The sequence below is a fragment of the Panthera leo genome, chromosome E1, assembly GCF_018350215.1.
Source record: "Panthera leo isolate Ple1 chromosome E1, P.leo_Ple1_pat1.1, whole genome shotgun sequence".
NCBI classification, from domain to species: Eukaryota; Metazoa; Chordata; class Mammalia; order Carnivora; family Felidae; genus Panthera; species Panthera leo.
The window spans coordinates 27974039-27999763 of NC_056692.1; the positions used below are offsets into that span (position 1 = coordinate 27974039).

General features: G+C 42.5%; 1 protein-coding gene, 1 non-coding gene and 1 pseudogene across 8 annotated transcripts in view; all 3 read left to right on the forward strand.

The window, feature by feature from the left end:
• Positions 1 to 25725, forward strand: part of TEX14 (testis expressed 14, intercellular bridge forming factor) — a 122415-nt gene that overhangs the window by 44326 nt on the left and 52364 nt on the right. For 6 of the 7 annotated variants that reach the window (XM_042915274.1, XM_042915277.1, XM_042915276.1 and 3 more), the window contains 4 exons: positions 13493 to 13607; positions 20087 to 20252; positions 21277 to 21413; positions 25640 to 25721. In XM_042915274.1, coding sequence (XP_042771208.1) covers positions 13493 to 13607; positions 20087 to 20252; positions 21277 to 21413; positions 25640 to 25721 — 500 coding nt within the window. The remainder of the gene's footprint in view (positions 1 to 13492; positions 13608 to 20086; positions 20253 to 21276; positions 21414 to 25639; positions 25722 to 25725) is intronic. The other variant, XM_042915279.1, reaches the window with a different exon arrangement.
• LOC122207517 lies at positions 209 to 363 on the forward strand (annotated as a pseudogene).
• Positions 12586 to 12799, forward strand: LOC122207515. Its single transcript, XR_006196920.1, has one exon. It is a non-coding gene; the product is annotated as a small nucleolar RNA U3 (small nucleolar RNA).

The window sequence follows — 25725 nt, forward strand, 5'->3', positions numbered from 1 at the left end:
CGAGCTGTCAGCACGGAGCCTGACGTGGGGCTCCAATTCACAAACTGCAAGATCATGACCTGAGCCGAAGTAGGACACTCAACCGACTGAGCCACCCAGGCGGCCCTACCTCTTTCTCTTTTTAGAGTAGAATCAGAAATGGGGCAAATACCTTGCCATCAGTCCAAAGTGCATGGCAGCCATAGACCCAGCAAAGGTGGGGAGCTGAAAGTTAAAACTAGTTTGTTACTAGAGAAGTTTCTCTGAATGTGTAGAGTACTTGAAGCCACGAGGAGGAGATGCAGTGTCCCTTCCTGAGCGTGAAGTGATGATTGTTCTTCTCCTCTTGGGAGAGGAAGAGGGAAGGGACACCGTCTGAGTGGTTTTTCTCTTCCTCTTTTGTGTATGTTAATCTTGCTGGGTAGCTAGTGACTTATTTGTTTGGAGCTTTGTGGCGTTTTACTTTCAGTCTGTGTTTTTTTTGTTTTTTTGCATGTGGGGGTTTTTTTCTTAAAAAAAAAAAACATGTTAGGTGTTTGGGGCACCTGGGTGGCTCAGTTAATCATCTGTTGGTTTTGGCTCAGGTCATGATCTCACACATGGTGAGTTATAGCCCTACGTCAGGCCCTACTTCCCTCTCTCTGTGCCTCTCTCCTGCTTGTGCTGTTTCTGTCTCTCTCAAAATAAGTAAATAAATTTAAAAAAATGTTAAGTGTTTATTTTTGAGTGTGGGGGAGAGACAGGGAGACAGAATATCCAAACTGGGCTCTGCACTGATAGCAGAGAGCTAATGGGGGCTCCAGATTGGAGCTGAAGTCAGCTGTTTAACTGACTGAGCCACCCAGGTGCCCCTGTTTTTTGTTTTTTGGTTTTTTTCCTTATTCAAATAGCTCATTGAGTGTAGTTTGAGCTTTTTATGCTGTTTGAGTTTGGGCCTTGTTTGTGTTTTGAGCAATGGCATATCATCTTAAGTTGTTCCTTTTTTTTTATTGTTTTTGTTGAATGAATGAATGAATGCATGCATGAATGCATGAATGAATGAAGAAAGGGAGGGAGAAGAATTAAAGATGCTTTCTCACTGACCGTATTCCCATTCCTTTTCCATCTTTATTTTTACATGCTCCACCAAATGCCCAGGTGAATGTGAGTATAATCACATCCCCGCCTAAATACTTTGGTCATTTCCAGGTAAAACTATTTACACCCACTCTCAGCATCATTGCACTGGACTTTGTTCAGAGCTCCAGGGTTCTCATGCTTACAGATTTTGAGAGAGAGAGAGATGAATGCTTTGGTGCAGCACCTCTACTGTTAACAACTAGGAAAGAGGACCCAGGAGTTTCTACTGCCTTGAGAGATGAAAAAGGTAGTCACAGTCCCTGGGAGCTGAAGTCTTAGGCTCAAAGTCTGAAAAATCTCTCCTTTAAGAAGCAGACAACTCAGGAACTGCAAAGTCAGCAAGCCTAATTTCAGACTACCTAGAGTTAAAATTGACTCCTTTTTATTGCTCGGTTTTATGTAAATCAATGAACTCTTACCACACATTCCTGACTCTTCAGAACACTTTCAATACATGTTTTTTGTCAAATTTATAATCTGTTGGTTTCAATATTTTCTTGATAATTCTCCACTGTTCTGCTCCAAGCTGTACCACTGTCTCTCTAGCACAACTTGAACCCCTGGTTTTCTTAGCCACCATTTTGGGAATTCCCATGGCTGGATTACAGCTCATCTTTTCTGGATTCCATTTCTCTATCTTAGTCCATTCTTACATTTAACTAAACACAGAAAAAGAGTGCACTGAACATACTTACTTTGAAATATGAAAAAAAAAAGAAATATGAAAATCTGAAAAGTGTTTTTTCCTCCCATCCTCATACATTTAAAAAAATTTTTTTCAATGTTTATTTATTTTTGAGAGAGAGAGAAAGAGAGCACAAGCTGGGGAGGAGCAGAGATAGAGGGAGACACAGAATCCAAAGCAGGCTCCAAACAGCTCTGAGCTGTCAGCACAGAGACCAAGGCGGGGCCCGAACTCACGAACCCTGAGATCACGACCTGAACCGAAGTCAGATGCTCAACCAGCTGAGCCACCCAGGTGCCCCTCTCTCATCCTCATATTTGATTGACAGTTTGGAAGGCACAAAATTCTAGGTTGAAATAATTTTCCTCTAGAATTTGAAGCTATTTTTTCATTGTCTCTTAGCTTTCAGTCTTGTTATTGAGAACCCTGAGGCCATTCAGATTACTGATTTTTTTTTTTTTTTTTTTTTTTTTTTTTTTTTTTTTTTTTTTTATATGAAGTGGTCTCCTACTCACTCTGAAGAATTTTAGTTCTCTTTGTCCCTGGTCTTCTGAAATGTCATGATGATGTTTCAGCATAGATCTGTTTATCTTCATTGTGATGTGTTACTTAGGGAGGTCTTTGAACCTGGACACTCATGTTTTTAAGTCCTTAAAAATGTCATAAAATTCTTGGGGTGCCTGCGTGGCTTAGTCAGTTAAGCATCTGACTCTTCGGCTCAAGTCATGATCTCACGGTTTGTGAATTTGAGTCCTGCATCCGGGTCTATGCTTACAGCACGGGGCCTGCCTGGAATTCTGTCTCCCTCTTTCTCTGCCCCTACCCCGATTGCTCTTTGTCTCTCTCTCAAAATAAGTTTAAAAAATAAACTTAAGAAAATATATATAGAAAATTTTCATAAAATTCTTTTTTTTTTTATTGCCAAAACTTTAGACAGTGGATTCTATACTTTTTTTAAAGTTTTATTTATTTTGAGAGAGCGAGAAAGAGAGAGCATGTGCATGCTCATGCATGAGCAGGGGAGAGGCAGAGAGAGAGAGAGAGAGAGAGAGGAGCCCAACTGAGGGGCCAGACTCACAAACCATGAGATCATGACCTGAGCCAAAATCAAGAGTCAAACGCTTAACCGACTGAGCCACCCAAGCGCCCTTTGGATTCTATACTTTAATCGATCATTATATTGCTTATTGCTTTTTACCACACTTTAATTGTTGTGTATGTGTCACCACACTATAAGCTTCCTCACTGTAAGCACTGTATTAGAATATCTTTTATTTTTAAGTTTTTAATCCCAGTTAACATACAGTGTTACATTAGTTTCAGGTGTATAATGTAGTCTTTCCACAATGCCATACATCACCCTGTTTTCATCATAAGAAGTGCACCTCTTGATCCCCATCACCTATTTTGCCCCACCCTTCTTCCCTCTGGTAACCATCAGGTTGTTCTTTATAGTTAAGAGTCTGTTTCTTGGTTTATCTCTCTCATTTTTTCTCCTTTGCTCATTTTTTTTTAAGTTTATTTATTTTGAGAGAGAGAGCACGAGAGTATGCACGTGAGCGGGGAAGGGGCGGGGGGGGGGGGAGAGAGAGAGAGAGAGAGAGAGAATCCCAAACAGGTTCCATGCTTTCAGCGAAGTCCGATGTGGGGCTAGAACTCACAAACCCTGAGATCATGACCTGAGCCGAACCTAGAGTTGGATGTTCAACTGAGTGAGCCACCCAGGCACCCTCACTTGTTTTGCTTCTTAAATTCCACCTATGAGTGAAAACATATGGTATTTGTCTTTCTCTGACTGACTTATTTTGCTTAGCATTATACTCTTTTTTTTTTTTTTTTTTTTTTAATTTTTTTTTTAACATTTATTTATTTTTGAGACAGAGAGAGACAGAGCATGAACGGGGGAGGGGCAGAGAGAGAGGGAGACACAGAATCGGAAGTAGGCTCCAGGCTCTGAGCAGTCAGCACAGAGCCCGACGCGGGGCTCGAACTCACGGACCGCGAGATCGTGACCTGAGCCGAAGTCGGCCGCTTAACCGACTGAGCCACCCAGGCGCCCCAGCATTATACTCTTTAGCTCCATCCATGCTGTTGCAAATGGCAAAGTTTCATTCTTTTTTATGACTGAATAATATTCCATTGTGTATATACTACATCTTTGGTTGTTTTTTGAGAGAGTGTGCAAGTGGGAGAGAGGGGCAGAGGGAAAGAGAGTCTTTTTTTTTTTTTTTTTAACATTTATTTAGTTTTTGAGAGGCAGAATGTGAGCAGGGGAGGGGCAGAGAGAGGGAGTCACAGAATCCAAAGCAGGTTCTAGGCTCTGAGCTGTCAGCACAGAGCCCAACACAGGGCTCAAGCTCACGAATTGCGAGATCATGACCTGAGCCGAAGTCAGAAGCTTAACTGACTGAGCCACCCAGGCGCCCCAGGAGAGAGTCTTAAGCAGGCTCCATGCTCAGTGTGGAGCTTGATGTGGGGCTCAGTCCCACGGCCCAGGGATCATGACCTGAGCTGAAATCAAGAGTTGGACACTCAATGGACTGAGCCACCCAGGCAACCCAGGAGCTTCTCTTTGAAAAGAAAAAAAATCAATAAAGTTGATAAACCTCTAGCCAGATTTTTCAAGAAAAAAAAAGGGGGAAAGGATTCAAACAAATAAAATCACAAACGAGAGAGGAGAAATAACCAACATCACAGAAATACAAACAATTATAAGAGAATATTATGAAAAACTATATGCCAACAAATTGGACAACCTAGAAGAAATGGATAAATTCCTAGAAATATATAAACTACCAAACTAAAACAAGAAGAAATAGAAAATTTTAACAGACTGATAACCAGCAAAGAAATTGAATCAGTAATCACAAAACTCCTAACAGGGGTGCCTGGCTGGCTCAGTCAGTAGAGCATGCAACTCTTGATCTTGAGGTTGTGAGTTTGAATCCCATGTTGGGTGTAGAGATTACTTAAAAATAAAATTTAAAAAATGTTTATTTATTTATTTTGAGAGAGAGTGTGCCATATGAGTGAACGAGGGAGGGGCAGAGAGAGAGAGAGAATCCCAACCAGTCTCCTCACTGTCAGCACAGAGCCCAATGTGGGGCTCTTTGAGGGAGAGAATGAGAGCACACACGTGAGCTTGGAAGGGACAGAGAGAGAGGGAGAGAGAGAATCCCAAGCAGGCTCAGCACTGTCTGTGCAGAGCCCGAGGTGGGGCTGTATCTCACCAAGTGTGAGACCATGACCTGAGCCCAAATCAAGAGTCTGACACTTAACTGACTGAGCCATGTGGACACCCCCTTAAAAATAAAATTTTTAAAAAACAAACAAACAAACAAACAAACAGAAACTCCCAACAAACAAAAGTCCAGGACCAGATCGCTTCACAGGCAAATTCTACCAAACATTTAAAGAAGAGTTAGTACCTTTTCTCTTCAAACTATTCCAAAAAATAGAAAAGGAAGGAAAAGTTCCAAATTCTTTCTGAGGCCAGCATTATCCTGATACCAAAACCAGATAAAGACACCAGTATCCTGATGAGCATATATGCAAAAATCCTCAATAAGATATTAGCAACCGAAATCAACAATACATTAAAAAAATCATGCACCATGATCAAGTGGGATTTATTCCTGGGTTGCAAGGGTGGTTCAATATTCGCAAGTCAATCAAGTTGATACATCACATCAATAGGAGAAAGGACAAGAACCATATGATCATGTCAGTAGATGCAGAAAAAGCATTTAACAAAGTACAACATCTATTCATGATAAAAACCTTCAATGGGACACCTGGCTGACTCAGTCAGTGGAGCAAGTGACTCAATTTCAAGACCCATGTTGGGGCGTAGAGCCTACTGAATTAAAAAAAAAAAACACCCTTAAGAAAATAGGTTTAGAGGGAACATATGAAAAACCCACAGCCAACATCATACTCAGTGGGGAAAAACTGAGCTTTTCCCCTAAGGTTAGGAACAAGACGAGGATGTCCAATCTCACCACTTCTATTCAACATAGTATTGGAAATCCTAGCCACAGCAATCGGACAACAAAAATAAATAAGTAAAACATGCACTATTTGCAGGTGATGATACTATATACAGAAAACCTGAAATACTCCACCTAAAAACCACTGGAACTCATAAACAAATTCAGTAAAGTTGCAGGATACAAAATCAGTGTACAGAAATATGTTGCATTTCTACATGCCAATAATGAAGCAGCAGAGAGAAATTAATAAAACAATCTCATTTCTAATTGCACCAAAAGTAATAAAATACCTAGGAATAAACTTAACCAGTGAGTGATAGCTCTTTACAAGTTAAAAAGAACAGCCATTTAAAGTAGTTTTAAATGTGCTTCTGATATTTTCTTAAGATGATTTTTTTCTTTTTTTTTTTTTGCCTTTCAGTGTTATGATTTATTTCTTTTAACTATTTTCTCAGCCAAATACAATTTTATTTATTTATTTATTTATTTATTTTATTTTATTAAATTTTTTTTAAAAACTTTTTTTTTTTTTTTTTAGTTTATTTAAGACAAAGTATGAGCATGAGCTGGGGAGGGGCACAGAGAGAGGGAGACACAGAATCCGAAGCAGGCTTCAGGCTCCAAGCTGTCAGCACAGAGCCTGATGCGGGGCTCGAACTCACAAACTGTGAGATCATGACCTGGGCTGAAGTCGGACGCTCAACCGACTGAGCCACCCAGGTGCCCCTATTTATTTATTTTAATGTTCATTTATTTTTGAGATAGAGACACAGAGTGTAGTGGGGGAGGGGCAGAGAGAGAGGGGAAGACACAGAATCCAAAGCAGGCTCCAGGCTCTGAGCTGTCAGCACAGAGCCCAACACAGGGCTCGAACCCATGAACCATGAGATCATGACCTGAGCCGAAGTTGGACGCTTAACCGACTGAGCCACCCAGGCGCCCCAGGACCACCTGATTTTAGCTTTGATGCTAAAGCTTTTATATTTTCATTTTAGAACTCTTCTTTGATTTTTGAATCTCACTTTTAAATTATTCCAGGTTAATCAGATGTTTTTCCTAACTTCTGCTTTAGGGAACTATTCCTGGTCTACACTGGGGCTGTTAATGCACCATGCTTGTTGCACACTGGAGTAGAAAAATCAACAGTCTCCTAATTCTACTGACTGTTACGTGATATAGTTGTACAAGCAGTCTTCATTTTATTTAATTTTTTTTATTATTTATTTATTTGAGAGAGAGAGAGAGAAGGGGAGGTGCAAAGAGAGAATCCTAAGCAGACTTTGTGCCGTCAGTGCGGAGCCTGACACAGGACTTGAACTCACCAACCAGGAGATCATGACCTGAGCCAAAATCAAGAGTTGGATGCTTAACCGACTAAGCCACCTAGGCACCCCAGCAGTCTTCATTTCTTGTTGGAGGTAGCAATGCCTTTCATAGTGCCCTGTTACACCAAGATGGCAACATATATTCAGCTGATTCAATTCTTAGGCCAGTGAGTAAAGCCACTGCAGTTTCACTTGTTTCTCTGCAGTTTCACTTATTTGTCACTAGCCCTATTTCTGTTCTTAAATCTGGATTATCACTCTTCTGTTCTCACTGTTCCACCTGAGTTCACGGCTATGAGAAGCCACTGCAAACTCTGTTCTTCTCAGGAAATGTGTAGAACATGCTTCCTTTGGTGATCCTTATAAGAATTTTTTTTTTTTAATTTTTTTCAACGTTTTTTATTTATTTTTGGGACAGAGAGACAGAGCATGAACGGGGGAGGGTCAGAGAGAGAGGGAGACACAGAATCGGAAACAGGCTCCAGGCTCCGAGCCATCAGCCCAGAGCCTGACGCGGGGCTCGAACTCACGGACCACGAGATCGTCGCGGGGCTCGAACTCACGGACCGCGAGATCGTGACCTGGCTGAAGTCGGACGCTTAACCGACTGCGCCACCCAGGCGCCCCAAGAATTTTTTTTTTTTTTTTTTAATTAAGTAGGCTTCATTACCAACACGGGGGGCTTGAATTCAAGACCCTGGGATCAAGAGTTGCACACTCTACTAACTGAGCCAGCCAGTTCCCCACCACCCTTAAAAATGTTTTTATTGGGGCACCTGGGTGGTTCAAGTAGACTTTTGGTTTCAGCTGAGGTCATGATCTCACAGTTCATGAATTCAAGCCCTGCGTCAGGCTCCATGCCGACAGCACAGAACCTGCTTGGGATTCACTTTCTTCTCCCTCTCTCTGTGTCTCTCTCCGGCTGTCTCTCTGTCAAAATAAATAAATGAACTTTAAAAAATGTTTTTATTACAAAAGTAATGTGAAGTTATTTTAACCAGTGGAATCAAAAGTAGATGGATGGATGCATAGGTAGATGGAAGATAGATGGATAGACATAACTAATCTGCCTTTACAAAAGTGGTATACTATATGCATTCTGAAACTTGCATTTAACATTACATCTTATCCATCTCTAGTCCAATTGATACAGAACTAACTCATCCATTTTAATAATTGCTTAATATTTAACTGTATGTACCATAATTTATTCAGCTATACCCTTTTTGATGGTTATTAAGATTCTTTTTTTACAGTTTGTATCATTGGAGGCAAGCTTTGATAAAATACTTTGTAATATATCTTTACATAATGGGTTTTTAATATTCAAAGTGGGATTTCTGGATCCAGCTTTTAATAGATATTTAATAGATATTGCCATATTGCTTTCCACAAGCATTATAACACTTCATACTCCTAACTGCATTTAGGAAAGTGTCAACTTTCCCACCTCTTCTCCAAGTGTGAATGTTTTCTCATTTTTAAATTTTTTTCAGGCTTCACAGGAAGTTTTATGTTTTTTTCCTCTATTTCAGCCCAGGCACCATTTTATATTGGTTCATGGACTATTGCAGAGTAGAGTGAAATATCTATCCTTCCTATACACCCATTATTTGTTTTATCCTCTCATTCCCTTTACCCTTTATCATCCTACTTCCACCCAAAGCTGTCGAGGTTTCCTGCTCTCAGAAATTAACACTTTCTCTCCCCTTTGTGTTTAACGCCATGGACAGCATTGTTTGGTTACTAAAGGCTTCTGTAATACTGAGCAGCAAGGCTGAGGAATTAGGATGAGAGGAAGACAATATGTTGCAGTGCAGGGACTTTGGAGCCAGATTGTTTTGTGATCCCTGGAAAATTGCTGAACCTCTCTAAACCTTGTTTTTTCAATCCATAAAACAGTGATAATGGTATCTTCCTCCCATTGTACTGTTGTGAGGATCGAGTTAGAATGGTGTCTGGCACACATGGTTATTAATATCAGGTCTTGGGGCGCCTGGGTGGCTCAGTTGGTTAAGCGTCTGCCTTCAGCTCAGGTCATGATCTCAGGGTTCGTGAGTTCAGGTCCTGCATTAGGCTGTATGCTGACAGCTCAGAGCCTGAGGTCTGCTTTGGATTCTGTATCTCCCTCTCTCTCTCTCTGCCCTTTCCCTGCCCATGCTCTCTCGCTCTCATTCTCTGTTTCTCTCAAAAATACATAAACATTAAATAAAAAAAGTTAAAAAAATAATATCAGGTCTTGCTTCCTAGGAGGCCCAGAAATTAGGTCACTGACCCATCTGGAGGCCCCAGGCTAAAAAAGTTGTCATTAGGACTTCAACACTTGAACCCAGGTCTTTTGACCTTTTTAGTCAGTCTTTGTGAAAGCTGCCTTTGGCCACTTGTTGGGGGGGTTACTTTGGTCACCTTTATATCAGTCCCAACATGGCTACAGTGGGACTGGCCTGAAATAAATATTTGTTGAATGAATGAATTAATGAGTAAATGAATAAATGTTTTCTACTAGGAAATCACCGAAAAGCCGTTGTTTGTGTAAGTTGTGGGGACACTGGTTTTCAACCTACTTTTCTCTGCAGCTATCTGTAGATTTTCAAGACTTTGTTGCTCATTGCCTCCCTAAGTGTTTCTCTAAGCCTTTAGAGGCCCTGGTTGGTTTAATTTGTTACTTCATGAACCCCAGGGATTAACCAGTCTGCTTCCCTAAACTGTAGTTCCTTCCTGTCAAGAATTATGAATAGTCTGCAGTTTTACAAATTAGCCTGCTACAGGTTTATCAATTCAGGCAGCAAACATGAGATTCCTGGGTAGAGAATTGAATGATAATTTATTACTCATAGCAGCAGCAATAGCTAGACTTTTAGTTTTTTTTGGTTCTGGTTCCTCAGGCCCTAATTCCCTCAGAGCCATGCAAAGAGCTATATAATATTGCACACGTAGTGGGTTGCTTTACAGCAGAAGTATCCTGAGCTTGGGGAATCCAAATCTTCTATAATAGACAGTATGCCCTTTGCTCCACAAAGAGCCATTATCTTTATTACACTGGGCAGTAAGCATGCCTGCACTTTGCTCTAAAGGAGATACTGTATCTTCCGAAGTTTGGTATACAGACATCTTCATAAAGATAGTCTGGGGAGCCTTGGCTCACTCATGGGTAGAGCATGTGACTCTCAATCTCAGGGTCATGAGTTCAAGCCCCACGTTGGGCATGGAGCCTACTTTAAAAAAAGTCTAGAACACAGGGTAGTTAGTGCCTCACTCTCATGACATGTAGACACGGGAGCCATCCACGGAGAATGTGGGAGAATTGTCTTCCCACATTGTTCTTTGCTGCTCTTCTCTACCCTTAGGCTTGCTTTTGTTGGTCAGATAAGTTTACTTGGCACCAAAGGACTAATTTGGCAGTTTCTGCCCTCAAGGTTAGGGGAGAAGGTTTGGTAAAGAAGACAGACATGGCACAAATACTTGTAACACAGTGAGACCTGAGCAATAAGAAATATGAACCCCACTAGTACTGCTCTCACCAAGAACATTGATCCTTCTTACTAGATTTCTCCAGCTCTGATGCTGTTGACTGATCCTCCTTATCTCCCTGGAGCATCTGGGTGGCTCAGTCATTTGAGGGCTCAGATCATAATCTCATAATTCCTGAGTTCCAGCCCCATATTGGGCTTTGCATTGCCTGTGTGGAGCCTGCTTGGGATTCTCTCTCTCGCCCCCTCTTTCTCTCTCTCAAAATAAATAAATAAGCTTTTTAAAAAAGTTAAATGAAACTCTTATTTCCCTTGTCACTGTGACCCACTTGTTCTAGGTTTTCTCTTACCTCTTTTGGTTTCCTTCTCCCTACTTTTTGGCTTTGTCCTCTCGGCTTGCCCCTTAGATGTTAGTGGGCCTCAGGGCTCCATACTCAACTCTTTGTTATTTAGGTAGGATATTTTGTGACTCATTTTCACCCATGGCTTAAAATGGCCAATTACAATGTTTACAACCCCTATCTTGCCCAGTTCTCTGCACTGACACCTTTGCTTGGATTCATTATTCGATACTAGGTGTTTGGGATATTGTTGGTATACAAGGGCAGTTCATAGTCTCTGCTCTTCTGAGACACAGTCTTGTGCAAAGAGCAGGCATTAATCAAAGAAACACACAGAGAAGATGTTTGATGTAGTTAAGGAGGTCAGGGAAGGGTGCCCTTAGAGGACACTTGGACAGATGTCTTAATGATGAATTGAAGTTAAGTTGAGAAGGGGTTTGGAGAGAATTCCTGTAAGAGAACAGCTTGTGCAAAGGCTCTGTGGCAGAAGGTAAAATGGTGAGCCTAGAGCTGTTAAGTTCAGTATGGCTGAAGTGAGAGGGAATTTGGTGCAAAATGAGGCTGGAGAGCTGATTGTGGGCCAGACCGTGAACGGCCTAGTAAGCTATGTGTATTGTCCTTAGCCCAAGAGCTGAGAGCTCCTGAAACTTTAAGCAGGAGAATTAATGTATTGTGTTTATTTAAACACAACTTTTCTGTAAATAAAAATTCCTTCATTTGTTAAAAAAAAATCTCCAAAAGAACATTTATGTCTGGTATTTTGACATAATAATCACAGGATTAAGTTTAAAAACAGGGAGTGGTAGGGCGCCTGGGTGGGTCAGCCTGATAAGCCTCCCATTTAGGTCATGATCTCACGGTTATGAGTTCCAGCTGCATGGGGTCTCTGCTGTCAGCACGGAGCCCACTTAAGATTTTCAGTCCCCTGTCTTTGCCCCTCCTCAGTTTACACTGTCTCTCAAAAATAAATAAACATCGGGGCGCCTGGGTGGCTCGGTAGGTTGGGCGTCCGACTTCGGCTCAGGTCATGATCTCCCAGTCCGTGGGTTCCAGCCCCGCGTCAGGCTCTGTGCTGACCGCTCTGAGCCTGGAGCCTGTTTCAGATTCTGTGTCTCCCTCTCTCTCTCTGCCCCTCCCCCGTTCATGCTCTCTCTCTGTCTCAAAAATAAATAAACGTTAAAAAAAATTTTTTTTAAAAAAATAAATAAACATCAAAAAAAATAAAAATAAAAACGGAGTGCTTTGCAAATGCAAGTCTTTGGCTTTGGGCTTAAGTTTCATCATCTACTTCTTAACATATTTCTCGCAAAAAGATTCCTCACTTACACGGTTGGTCTAAACTGAGGCGCATCCTGGACTTCCGGCGCGATTTGTAGTCGTCATCATTCACTTAAACCTGACGCTGCGGCAACAGGGGTGGAGGTTGCAAAAAAATGGCGTGTGATTGGCTGCTTATCAACTGTATGGTAATCAAAGTGATGACTTGAAATGTCTTCTGAAATGCAGTTTATTTAAAAACGCTTTGTCGAACTTTGGTAATGAATAATTCTTTGGTAAACACATACCAGTGTACACCTGAAAAATTATTTACGTTTAAATAAAGAAAAAAAACTTCACCATCAGTGAAATGTAGGTGGGTTTCTTTCACTCTGGAAAATTGGGTTGTGTATCGTTAAGACTATACTTTCAGGGATCATTTCTATAGTTTGTTACTAGAGAAGTTTCTCTGAATGTGTAGAGTACCCGAAACCACGAGGAGGAGGCGAAGTGTTCTCTCCTGAGCGTGAAACTGGCTTTTGGTGCTGTCGTTACAGTTACTGATTGCCATTGATGATCGTTCTTTCTCTCTTTTGGGAGAGTAAGAGGGAGAGAGCACAGTCTGAGTGGTTTTGTTTTCTTTCAATCGCTATAGGTTAGGAGGCGTTTATGGTAAGCTAAGGCTCTTGGACATTTGGGGCTCTTGTGTTTTAAGAGCTTAGTCGGTTTGGGGATAGTTTGTAGTGTTGTGTTTTGGTACGTACTTTTTAGTGGTTGTGTTTATTTTCTATTAGCTGGTGTTTTTTCGTTTGGGGGCTTTTTTTTTTTTTTTTTTCTTTGACTTTTCTTGAGTGTGAAGCTAGTTTTGTAGGGTTTAGCGCTGGTTTGTGTGTTTTTGAACCAACTAGATTGTCAGTCACGGGACTTGATAGTAACTTAAACCCATTTCTTAGTAAGAAAGGGAGAGCACAGGTGCGGGAGACTGGGAGTCTACGGAGAGAATCTGAAGTAGGCTCCACAAGAGTCAGATGCTCAAATTATTTGGGCACCACCCGGGTGCTCCATAACCTGGAAATAATTTTAATTGGGCTTTTAGAGTGCTGGGGTGGGATGCTTTCATACAACCTTCTGTAAGTAGTATTTTTGATGAATGGAATGCTGGTTGCCTTTAGCTAATTTGTGAGTTTTTATGTTTGAAAAAAAGCTTACAGTAGTAAAACATAAAAATACTGTGTAAGGGAATTAAAATTTTCTCCTGGTAGGAACTTCTCTAGTTTTAGGAGATTTCGTGATGTTTGTATTGACCCTTGCATTTGTTTTGCAGGAATTTATGTTGATGCAGTTAACTCCCTGGGCCAGACTGCACTTTTTGTTGCGGCATTACTAGGCCTTACGAAGGTAGTTGATGTTCTGGTGGATTATGGATCAGATCCAAATCAGTAAGTACAGTAACATCGCTGTCTAGAAAATGAGTAGTATGCTTTTATTTAAAAATTTTTTTTAATGATTATTTTTTGAGAGAGAGAGAGAGCGAGCAGGGAAAGAGTAGAGAGAGGGAGACACAGAAACCAAAGCAGGCTTCAGGCTCTGAGCCATCAGCAGAACAGAGCCTGATGTGGGGCTCGAACTCACGAACCATGAGATCATGACCTGAGCCGAAGTTCAACGCTTAACCGACTGGGCCATCCAGGCAACCCCCCTCCAAAATTTTTTTTAATGTTTATTTTATTTTTGAGAGAGAGGGAGTGAGTGAGTGAGGGAGGGGCAGAGAGTGTAGGAAACACGGAATCTGAAGCAGGCTCCAGGCTCTGAGCTGTCAGCACAGAGCCCAATGTGAGGGCTTGAACGTGAGATCATGTCCTTAGCTTAACCAACTGAGCCACTCAGGTGGCCCAGTAGTATGTTTTTAAAATGAGTTGGGGCATTTATGAAATTATTTGGGAAGATATTAAAAGAGTCTTACTAATTTATATCAGCGAAAAATAGTTGTATTAGCTATGTTGAGACATACTTTTAACTGCTAATAAAAAGCTTTCTAAGCAGTTTTACTAGGCCCAGTGAAATAATTGGATCTTAATTAATTAGTTATTAACAGCACAATTGCCATATTTCCACCCCAGGTTACAATTTGTATGATTCACTTAAGCAGTTTAATATACCCACCAACCAAGTTCTTCTTTATTTTTTTTATTTATTTATTTTTTTTTTTTTTTTAATTTTTTTATTTTTTTTTATTTTTTAATATATGAAATTTACTGTCAAATTGGTTTCCATACAACACCCAGTGCTCATCCCAAAAGGTGCCCTCCTCAATACCCATCACCCACCCTGCCCTCCCTCCCACCCCCCATCAACCCTCAGTTTGTTCTCAGTTTTTAACAGTCTCTTATGCTTTGGCTCTCTCCCACTCTAACCTCTTTTTTTTTTTTTTTTTTTTTTCCTTCCCCTCCCCCATGGGTTTCTGTTATGTTTCTCAGGATCCACATAAGAGTGAAACCATATGGTATCTGTCTTTCTCTGTATGGCTTATTTCACTTAGCATCACACTCTCCAGTTCCATCCATGTTGCTACAAAAGGCCATATTTCATTTTTTCTCATTGCCACGTAGTATTCCATTGTGTATATAAACCACAATTTCTTTATCCATTCATCAGTTGATGGACATTTAGTCTCTTTCCATAATTTGGCTATTGTTGTGAGTGCCGCTACCAAGTTCTTCTTTAATATACTTGGCATCAGTTTCTCAGGATGACTTGTAATTGTGGTCTAAAAGAATCTGAGTTTAATCGTTGGCCCAACTTATAATATGGTACAGCAGTGTAATGTAATCAATAAGCTACGCTTGAACATCTCTTCTCTGTGTAGCACTTTTGCTTTTCCCAGGGCTTTCCCAGGCACCAGCTCACTTGATCTTTACAACCACCTTCTCAAGAGGGAGGGGACAGTAGGTATTTTTACAGTTCCTATTGGACAGAACCAGAAACAGATTTTGAATACTTACTTGATTCTGGCTGATTTTCACAGGAATTCCAGAATACAATAATAAAAGTCATAAAATAGCATTCCCATCTCACATGAGGAGGCCCTGTTTAATGTACTTTAAAAAGTATTGATGTCAGGGGCGCCTGGGTGGCTCAGTCGGTTGAGTGTCCGACTTCGGCTCAGGTCACGATCTCATGTTTCATGGGTTCAAGCCCCGCATAGGGCTCTGTGCTGACAGCTCAGAGCCAGGAGCCTGCTTCAGATTCTGTCTCCCTTGTTCTCTCCTCCACCCATGATCTCTTTCTTTCTCAAAAATAAACATTTAAAAAAATTATTGATGTCAGAAGATTTGGGGGGGGAGGTTTTGTTTTTTGTTATAAGATTGCTTGCTTAGTGGGAGAAAACTTGGAAGCTTGCAAAAGTATAATGAGAAAATGCCAATAGACAAGTATTAGATTTGTATAACCCAGATATAACTTAATACAGTGAACATTTTGCTGTTTCCTTCTAGACTCACATACACTTTCCTGTCCTGTATTAATGTTTAATTTCAAAGCTCAGGGGCTCAGCGTTTAATTTCAAAGCCTGAGTGGCTCAGTCTGTTGAGTGTCTGATTTAGGCTCAGTTCGTGATCTCGCAGTCCATGAGTTCAAGCCCTGTGTGGGGCTTTGTGCTGACAGCTCAGAGCCTGGAGCCTGCTTCAGGTTCTGATTCTTCCTCTCTCTTTCTCTCTCTCTGCCTCTCCCTTGCTCATGCTCTGTCTCTGTCTCTCTGTCTCTCTGTCTCTCTCTCAAAAATGAGTAAATGTTAAAAAAAATAAAAAATAATAATTTCAAAGCTCAGAAAGGAAAGGCTGTCTCACCTGTTTGTAGGTAAGAGCATTGTAGGAGGCCACAGTGGGGAATCCCTGGAGTTCTCAGCAAAAATGCAGTATTTTCCAGTCATCTTCAATTACATCTGTTTTGTGCAGGCTTAGAGTTGGGCTCTTTAAAGATCAAATCATTCAAACATTTAATATTCCAGTTTAGGGAACTGAGGCCCAGAAAATTTAAGTGACTGGCCCATAATGGTGCACTAATGATAGAGATGAGACCAGGAGCCCAGGCCTTAAGAACTCAGTTTGACTTTCCTTTTTTAGAAGTCCCCATAGTACCAGGGGGAGGTAGGAAAGGATGTTGTCAAAGGGAGGAAGGCAAACCACATGGGTTTGTATTTTGTGATAGGACCATTTTCACATTTATCTTCTTCTGATCTTCTGATCAAGGTGAAGGGAAATTTCTGGGGGGAAGTTGTATTCTTAAGTACTCAAAGGAAATGCTGTGGTGGCTGGAGCCTACTGAATGCCCAGGGTCAGATGCCTGTGGGACCAAGTGGAGTCAATGAGTACAGACTCTAAGAAGGGTTAGGGATTTGTTGCTGGGCAGGAAAGGGAGCCAGGGAGACCAGATCTTCCAAATTTCCAAGTGGCTGAAAATTCCAGTTTTTAATGTGAAGTCTCCCAGTATTAAATATTGTCTGTTGTTAGGGCACCTGGGTGGCTCAATCCAACCTTGGCTCAGGTCATGATCTCACAGTGTGAGTTCGAGCCCTGCATCCGGCTCTGTGCTGACAGCTCAGAGCCTGGAGCCTGCTTGGGATTCTGTGTCTCCCTGTCTCTCTGCCCCTCCCCTACTTGTGCTCTGTCTCTCAAAAATAAATAAAATGTAAATATTGTCTGTTGTTTTAAATTCCTTTTTATTATTTATTAATTTTTTTAAAGTTTATTTATTTACATTGAGAGAGTGAACACAAGCTGGGGAGGAGCAGAGAGAAGGAGAGACAGAATCCCAAAGAGGCTCTGTGCCATCAGTGCACAGCCTGATGCAGGGCTTGAACTCATGAACCATGAGAACATGACCTGAGCCAAGATCAAGAGTCAGACGTTTAGCCACCTGTACTACCCAGGCACCCCTTAAATTCCTTTTTACAACATTGTGTGGGCCAAATAAAACATGCTTCTGGGTTGCCAAATCAGTCTGCAGGCCTCTAGTTTCATCCTCTAGGAGGATATTATAGTTCCTACAGTTTAGTGTGCCATTGGAGACTGACCCAGAAACAGGAGAGTGTTCACAATGAAATCTCAAGTGTGTACAGGCCAACCTTGTTGGCACCACCTGGGGACCTTGTAAAAAACACACATTCCTGGGCCTCATGCTTGCAGATTCTGACTCAGTCTGGTGTGTTCTTTGACAATCTGTATTTTTGACAAATATCCTAATGGCTCATTAACTAAATTATGGTATACCCACACATTAGAACACTATGCAGCTGTTTAAAATAATTGAGATGTCTTGGGACAACTGGGTGGCTCAGTTGGTTGAGCGTCTGACTCTTGATTTCAGCTCAGGTCATGATCTCATGGTTTGTGAGTGTGAGCTCCACATCAGGTTTTGTTCTGTCAGCTTGGGATTCTGTCTCTTCCTCTCTCTCTGTCCCTCCCTAGCTTTTGCTCACACTCTCGTTCTCTCTCAAAATAAATAAAAATTAAAAAAAAAAAAAAAAAAGAATTGGAGTGACTTGTATGTTGTCATATGGAAATTTCTCCAAGATACATTAAGTGAAAAAACTTAAATGCAGAACAGTTTATATAGCATATTCTTATTCCTACTTGTATATGCAGAGAACATTTCTTTTTAAAAATTTTTCTTTAAAGTTTATTTATTTGGAGAGAGAGAGTATGCGTGTGTGCCAGTGGGGTTGGGGCAGAGAGAAAGGGAGAGAAAGGGTCTGAAACAGAATCTGCAACAGGATCTGCACTGTCAGCATGGAGCCTGGCCCATTCAGTGCTCAATCTCACGAACCTGTGAGATTACTCATAAGCTGAGCCAAAATCAAGGTTGAGGCCTAACTGCTTAATCGACTAAGCCACCCAGGCACCCCTGCAGAGAAGATTTCTGAAAGGATATAAAAACTTGTAACAATAGCTGTCTTTGAGCAAGAGAACTGAGGATCTGGAACTAGGAGACTTTTTTTTCTTTAAAGATTTTATTTATTTATTTATTTATTTATTTATTTATTTATTTATTTATTTAGAGTGCATGTTGGGGAGAAGGGCAGAGGGAGAGAAAGAGAGAATCTCAAGAAGATTTCATGCTCAGCGCAGAGTCTGATGTGGGGTTTGATGCCATAACCGTGAGATCATGACCTAAGCCGAAATCAAGAGTTGGAGGCTTAACCAACTGAGCCACCCAGACGCTCCTAAAGATTTTGTTTTATTTTTTATTTTTCTAAATACTTTGTCTTTCTTTCTTTTTCTTTTTCTTGTTTTTTTTTTTTTAGTTCATTTAATTTTGAGAGAGAAAGAGACTGTGAGCAGGGGAGGGATGGGGAGAGAGAGAGAGAGAGAGAGAGAGAGAGAGAGAGACACCCCCAAGCAGTCTCAGTGCTGTCAACGCAAGCCCAATGTGGGGCTTGAACCCATGAACTGTGAGATCATGACCTGAGCTGAAATCAAGAGTCAGACACTTAACTGACTGAGCCACCTATGTGCCCCAAGATTTTATTTTTAAGTAATCTGTCTACCTAACATGGGACTCAAACTTACAACCCTGAGATCAAGAATCATATGCTTTACAGACTAAGCCGTCAAGGGAGACTTTTTCTTTTTCCTTTTTTTTTTTTTTTTTTTTTTAATTTTAAAGTAGGCTCCACACCCAGTGTGGGGCTTGAACTCATGACCTCAAGATTCACATCACCTCAAGAGTCCCATGCTCTACTAACTGAGCCAGTCAGGCACTACCACCTTCAGACTCCTTTCTTTCTTCTCAACTTCCTCCTCCGTTTTCATTTTGTTTCTTCTTCTCCTTCTCTTTTCCCTCTGCCTTCTCCTGTTTGTGTTTCTGTTTCACAAGAACCACAGTAAGCTTCCTGTGTGGTCCTAATGTGCAGCCAGGTTAAGAAACCACAGCTATATATCACATATCACTGTATTCTGAACACAATAAATGCCACCCCTTTATGCTTCAGATTGTTAATTGGCTTTGGTGACGTTTTCCTGAGTTGCAGACTTTTTTTGTTAAGTTTATTTATTTATTTTGAGAGAGAGAGAACACAAGCAAGGAAGGGGCAGAGATGGAGAGAATCTCAAGCAGGCTCAGTACCCTCAGCACAGAGCCCCATGTGGGGCTTGAACTCACAAACCATGAGATCATGAATTAAGCCAAAACCAAGAGTCAATACTTAACCAACTGAGCCACCCAGCTGCCCTGTAGATTCTTTTTTTTTTTTAATTTTCTTTTTTTTTTAATGTTTATTTTTGAGAGAGAGAGTATGAGCGGAGTAGGGGCAGAGAAAGGGAGACACAGAATCAGAAGCAGGCTCCAGGCTCTGAGCTGTCAAGCACAGAGTCCGAAACGATGTTCAAACTCACGAATCATGAGATCATGACCTGAGCCAAAGTCGGACGCTCAACCCTACTGAGCCACCCAGGCGTCCCTGGGCCCTGTAGATTCTTGATCAGATTGCTGGTGCCAAGGTTTTGCGGGCCTCTACTGGGGGATTTGGGAGATAGAGACATTCTCACAAGAGAGGGATGGTGTCTGGTTAGTTTGTGCTTCACCAGCCTGACCTCGAGACCCTACACACATGAAGAAATTGTTTCAGAGCAGCCAGTATCAAAGAGCAATGGGAAAAGGGATACCAGATTTGGAACCAGACCCATACTTGGGTATGAATTTCAGCTTTGCCCTTTTGTTTCCTTATCTGTATATTGGAAAATGATACCACCTTGAAGGGTAGAGGTAAGGGTGGAAAAAGAGGATGTGTATAAAGCTCCTGTTGGCAAAGCCTCACAAATGATATTATTATAATCCTCCCAAAGGTTTCCTTTGTAAAAAGAGAGCTTTTTGTGTCACCCATTGAATCCTGCCACCTTAATACTGCTACTTTCCCCTCCAGCCGCTGCTTTGATGGGAGTACCCCTGTTCATGCAGCAGCATTTTCAGGGAATCAGTGGATCCTCAGTAAACTGCTGGATGCAGGGGGTGATCTTCGACTCCACGACGAGAAGGGTCAAAATCCACAGACCTGGGCCCTGACAGCAGGGAAGGAGCGTAGCACCGTGGTAAGGTTGGGCCCACTCTGTAGCCACAGCCAAGGCAGAGCACTGGGCTGGAAGCCAGGAGCCCAGGGATCAGGGGCTGATCCTGGGGACAGCACAGAGCTTGTAGTGGTCTTGCTATCGGCACTGGACACACAGGCCTGGGTTGAAGCAAGTTACCCAGCTATAAAACCTCAGGCAAGATTAGTGAACTTTTCTTTCCTGGCCAACCATTCAGTGAGAAGGAAGAAGAGTTTTTTTTGAGAGACCATGTGCGACAGGGGAGGGACAGAGGGATAAGGAGACACAATCCAAATCATCCTCCAGGCTCTGAGCTGTCAGCACAGAGCCTGATGCAGGGCTTGAACCCACAAACTGTGAGTGAGATCATGACCTGAGCTAAAGTTGGCCGCTTAAACGACTGAGCCTCCCAGGCACCTGAGGAGGGAGAACAGTTGTAATTTTGACCCTTGACTAGCACTTAACTACACATCAGAGGTTCTGAATTAAATTAGCTCAGTATTAAGTCATTTAATCTTCACAATAAATCGGTCATGTAGATGCTGTTATTGTCCCCATTTAACAGATGAGGAAACTGAGGCCCACTGACATTACATAACCTGTTGAGGCTGCACACTGGCAGGTGTGATGCGTTTGAATGAGGTCTAAATAACATAACAGATGTAAAGCATAAAGTGCGTGCACAATACTTGGCATGTGGAGGGAGGAGGGAGGTGGGCAGAGGCCTCCCTTCCCTCCCCCTGGTTCTCCAACTCATTAGCTGTTCGCCTTAGACAAGTAATTTTGCTCCTTCTGCTTCAGTTTCCTCATCTGTTAATGGAGGGAGTTGGAGGAAATGATTGCCAAATCACCTCTCTGGAAACATTCTGTAAAAAAAAAAATCACTTGAGCCCTTCCCTTTCCAGAGATTTCCCTGTCAGGGGCTCCTGGCTCCTCAGCTCATTCATGTCAGACTCTTCCAGTTGCACTGAAAGCCAGGGTAGCCACTAGTTGCCTCAGCACTGAGCATCTTCACGCTGTGTTGCAGATGGTGGAGTTCATGCAGCGCTGTGCCTCGCACATGCAGGCCATCATACAGGGCTTCTCCTATGACCTCCTAAAGAAGATTGACTCCCCTCAGCGGCTCATCAGTGGCCCACCCAGGCTTGGTGGCCTCATACAGGGGTGAGTGCTGCCTTGAGCTGAGCCAAGTGGAATATTCGGCGGGCATCACCCCAGCCTTTCTTGTAGGAGTCCTGCACCGTGAGCCACCATGGTCCCCTCCATGTTGGTCCCCTCCAGGATCTGGCCCACCCTAAGTGCTGAGCTCTGAAGGAGAGGATGTGGCCGCTTAAAAATGTACCCAGAGGAGCGCCTTCAGCTGTCATGCCCCTATCCAGGAATGTCCAGGGGAAATGAGTTCTGGGCTCTAGTGGGCACCACCCTGTGGTTAGCAAAGAAAGAACTTTTCAGGTCTGAGGAGCCCTGCAGAAAACTCCTTCCCAGCAGAGCAGCCAACTGGATTTTTTGTCCTCTCCCAAACCATGGAAAGAGTGTTCCTTTATCTCTAAGACTACAAAAGAATACAAATGCTTAACCTAGCGTCCTCAGGCTGTGTTAAGCTGGCGTGATTTGCTGCCAGCTAGTGGGCAGCCCACCTAATCCCATCACAGCTGCAGGAGGTGGGCCTCAGGTTTATCTCCATGCTCAACTGCCTAGCTATTTGAAATTCTTAGGGCTTAAAATAAAACAAAATAAAATAAAGTTCTTAGGGCTTTATTAATTCAGGGTTTGTATCCAGAGAATCCTTTCCATTTTGATTTTCTCTGATGGCATCACTTTCTGTAGTCAGAGTTGCAAGACTTGTCACACCCTCGAAGGCTTCCTTGTCCTGTCCTTCCCTGCACAAGTCCTGGTTTTCTTTCTGGGTGCCGTTGGCTTCTTAGGAAAAATGAGTTAATTCCCTCGAGGCCTAGTTACTTTTTTTTTTTTTTTTTTTTTTTTTAACATTTATTTATTTTTGAGACAGAGAGAGACAGAACATGAACGGGGGAGGGTCACAGAGAGAGGGAGACACAGAATCTGAAACAGGCTGTCAGCACAGAGCCCGATGTGGGGCTTGAACTCACGGACCGCGAGATCGTGACCTGAGCCGAAGTCGGCCGCTTAACCGACTGAGCCACCCAGGTGCCCCATGGTCTAGTTACTTCTAACTGCTCCCCCCATGCCCCCCTGCCACTCTTGCCAGTCTCTGCCAAAAACCCTTTAGGTCATTCCCCATAGCTATCAGAATAAACTCCCACTTCCTCATCTGACCTTGGAGGCCCTGCTGAGCTCGCCTCCTTGCCTGTCCTTGCCCTCCCCCTTGTGTGGAGTTCCCTCCTTCAGAGTTTGGAGAGACTTATCCCAGTTTGTAATTATTGTATTTATATATGTTCTTGCCTGTTTCTAATAAGACTGAACACTGCTAACTGAGAAAAGGAGGCAAAACTGAACAAGACACAAAGACCTTTTATTTGGGGTCTCACAATTGCAATTCAGGGAGCACAGATTCTGGTACCAAGCAGAAAAGTGGGGGAAAGTGAGTCTTTTTTGTGAGAAAGAAGGGGGCTAATTATAGAACTTAGATAAAGAAGAGGAAAAAGCCTGTTAACTGGTACTAAGTAACTGCTTGAGCTGGGTTTTTTTTTTTTTTATTTTTTTTAACCTTTCTTTATTTTTAAGAGAGAGAGAGAGAGAGAAAGAGAAAGAGAGAAAGTGAGAAAGTAGGGGAGCAACAGAGAGAGAAGGAGACACAGGGTCCAAAGCAGGCTCCAGGCTCTGAGCTGTCAGCACAGAGCCCGACGCTGGGCTCGAACTCATGATCAGTGAGTTCATGGCCTGAGCTGAAGTCAGCTCAACCAGCTGAGCCACCCAGGCACCCCTTGAGCTATTTTTGATTACTCTCTGTTTTTTTTGGTGCCGTCAAATAAAACTATTCTTGGTGTGCATTAGTAAACTATTCTGTCTTAAAGTTCATACCAACAGTTTTATGGCGTGAATGCCATTTGTTCTGTTGAATTTTATGGGCAACTGCTTTGTGAAACCATTGCTGCTTCTGGCCCAGTTCAGGAGTTCATTAGTTGGAAAGGAAGATGGAACTTCAAAATGGAGTCTGTCACATTCAGAAATTTTATACAGTTCCACAACCCCAAGAGGGCAGGGCCTGTGTGTGTCTTGCTCACCATCGCCAGCCCTTCACTGCTTGTTGTATGGTAGGGCTGAGTACAAGGTGAGGGGGTACAAGGGCCAGCCTAAAGGAAAATCCAAGTTAAGTGTTAAAAAACCTAACAAATTTCAGATACTAATCTAGATGTAGCATTTATTTTATAGTTAGATGAAACATTATTTTTTTAATGGGGTTGGACCATGCAGTACTTAATGGAAAGTAGAGTGGGAGTACATACATCCCCCTTTTTAATGTGAAGAAAACACATGAATCCTTGAGATAAGAACTGGCTTCTCAGATCTGTGAGTGAGGCCCATGTCGGTAAGATTCCTCACAGGTACGTGTTTACACAGAGCCTGGTTGGGGGGAAAGAAAAAGCACTGAACTGAGAAGAACAGATGGTTGTATTGTTATAGATAACGGAAGTCCGTTTTCCCCCTTCCACCCAGCTGAATTTACTTAAATAGACATGGCCTGAGAAATTCAGGTAAAAGAGCAAGAAATGTTGATCTGATTGTAGTTATAGTCCAAGTCCCTGCTGGAGAACAGCCAGTTCCTCTGCTTAAACGGAGCTCATACCCTTTAAAAAGCCACTCACATACCTGAGAAGCCCCAGATGGGAAGGGGGAGTATTGTCAATGGTATCCTCCTGTTCTGGTGCTGCTGGGGAGGCATGCCGTTGCTGCCACCTCAAAATCTGTTCCCCTGGGCAGGAAACAGTTGTTGTCCCCTGGATATTTGAGGCCTGAGCATGTAGCCTCTGTTTCTAGAGGAGATTAAGAATTTGGTGTAAGAAGGGGGCATGTCCACTCAGATTACGTTGACCAGATAGCTTATCCTCCATGCTGGGCTGCTTTGTGAGTGAAGGGGATGCTACCACGAATGATACTGGAACATTACGTATAAATTGGGATGTCCAGTTTATCTCAGTCCAAACTGTGGAGTCCTCATTTAAACCTCACAGCAGCTAAAAGTGAGGAAGGGACAGCCTGGCCTAAGTTGCCAATGAGATAGAGCCTAAAAGTATCTCTGAAAGCAGAGTAAAGAATTTGCTTCTGTGCGTGAAAAGTGGGCACATGGAGCCTCACAGAGCTGATGTGGGGTGAGGATGAGTACACACTGTTACCTGCAGCTCCTTTGCCATTTGCTGAGGGAGGGAAAATGGCTCCAGCACTAGCAGAATGTTTTGTCCTTCAATCTGAGCCTCAACTACTCATTCGGAAAGCATTAAGTAAGCACCTACTACATGTATGGCACCATGCCAGCCTTGGGGAGCCAAAGAAATATAAGCCATTCCTTGCCAGACTCTCAGTTCATGGGGGGTCCCAGGGTGCAGTGTCCCACGGTGGTGGTTTGGGTGTGGCATGTGGAAAGAGCAGTGGCTGGAATGAGTATCAGGGTCTGTCTGGCCATTCCTGCTGCTCTGTGACCTCAGACCAGCAGGTTCCCCCTCTCTGGGCTCCATTTGTCCCATCTATAAAAATAAAAGCTGGATAAGATGTTTTGTTCTTAAAAGAAAAAAAGACATGTTTTGATTCTTTCCAACTTTGACCATCTGAACTCATCATCTATTGCTGCATATTGAATCCACCCCCAAGCCACCCAAACTTAGCAGTTTCAAACAGCAATAAACATTTGTATCTCACACAATCTCTGTGGGTCAGAATTCAGGGAATGGCTTAGCTACGTGGATCTGTCTTAGGGTTTCTTATGAAGTTGTAGTCAAGATGTCAGGTAGGGCTTTATCATCTGAAGGCTTCACTTGGACTGGAGGATCCAGTTCCAAGATGGCATACTCACATGGCTGGCAAATTGGTAGTGGGTGTTGGGCCTCTCCATCGGGCTGCTAGAGTGTCCTCACAACATGGTAGCTGGCCTCCTTCAGAGCAAGGGATCCGAGAGTGATCAGAACAGAAGCTCTGGTGGATCTAGCCTTGGAAATCAACCACTCCATCATTTATTCAGTGCCCAGTTGGCCTAACAGGTCTGCCCTATCTGAAACACACAAAGGCAAGATTACCAGGAGGTGGAAATCACAGGGCCCTCTCATAGGCTGGCTCTTACGTAGTTTCATGATAAACAGTCAAGTAGTAAAGACAAAATGAACTACACTTTCTCATAGCTCTGGATATGGTTAATTCATAGCTCAGTTCCTCTGGATATGGTTAATTCTTACTTTTCTTCCTTTTAAAAATACTTCTAGAAACCCTAGTGGCTCTCCTAACCGACTGCTTAAAGCTGGAGTCATTTCTGCGCAAAATATCTACAGCTTTGGCTTTGGGAAGGTAA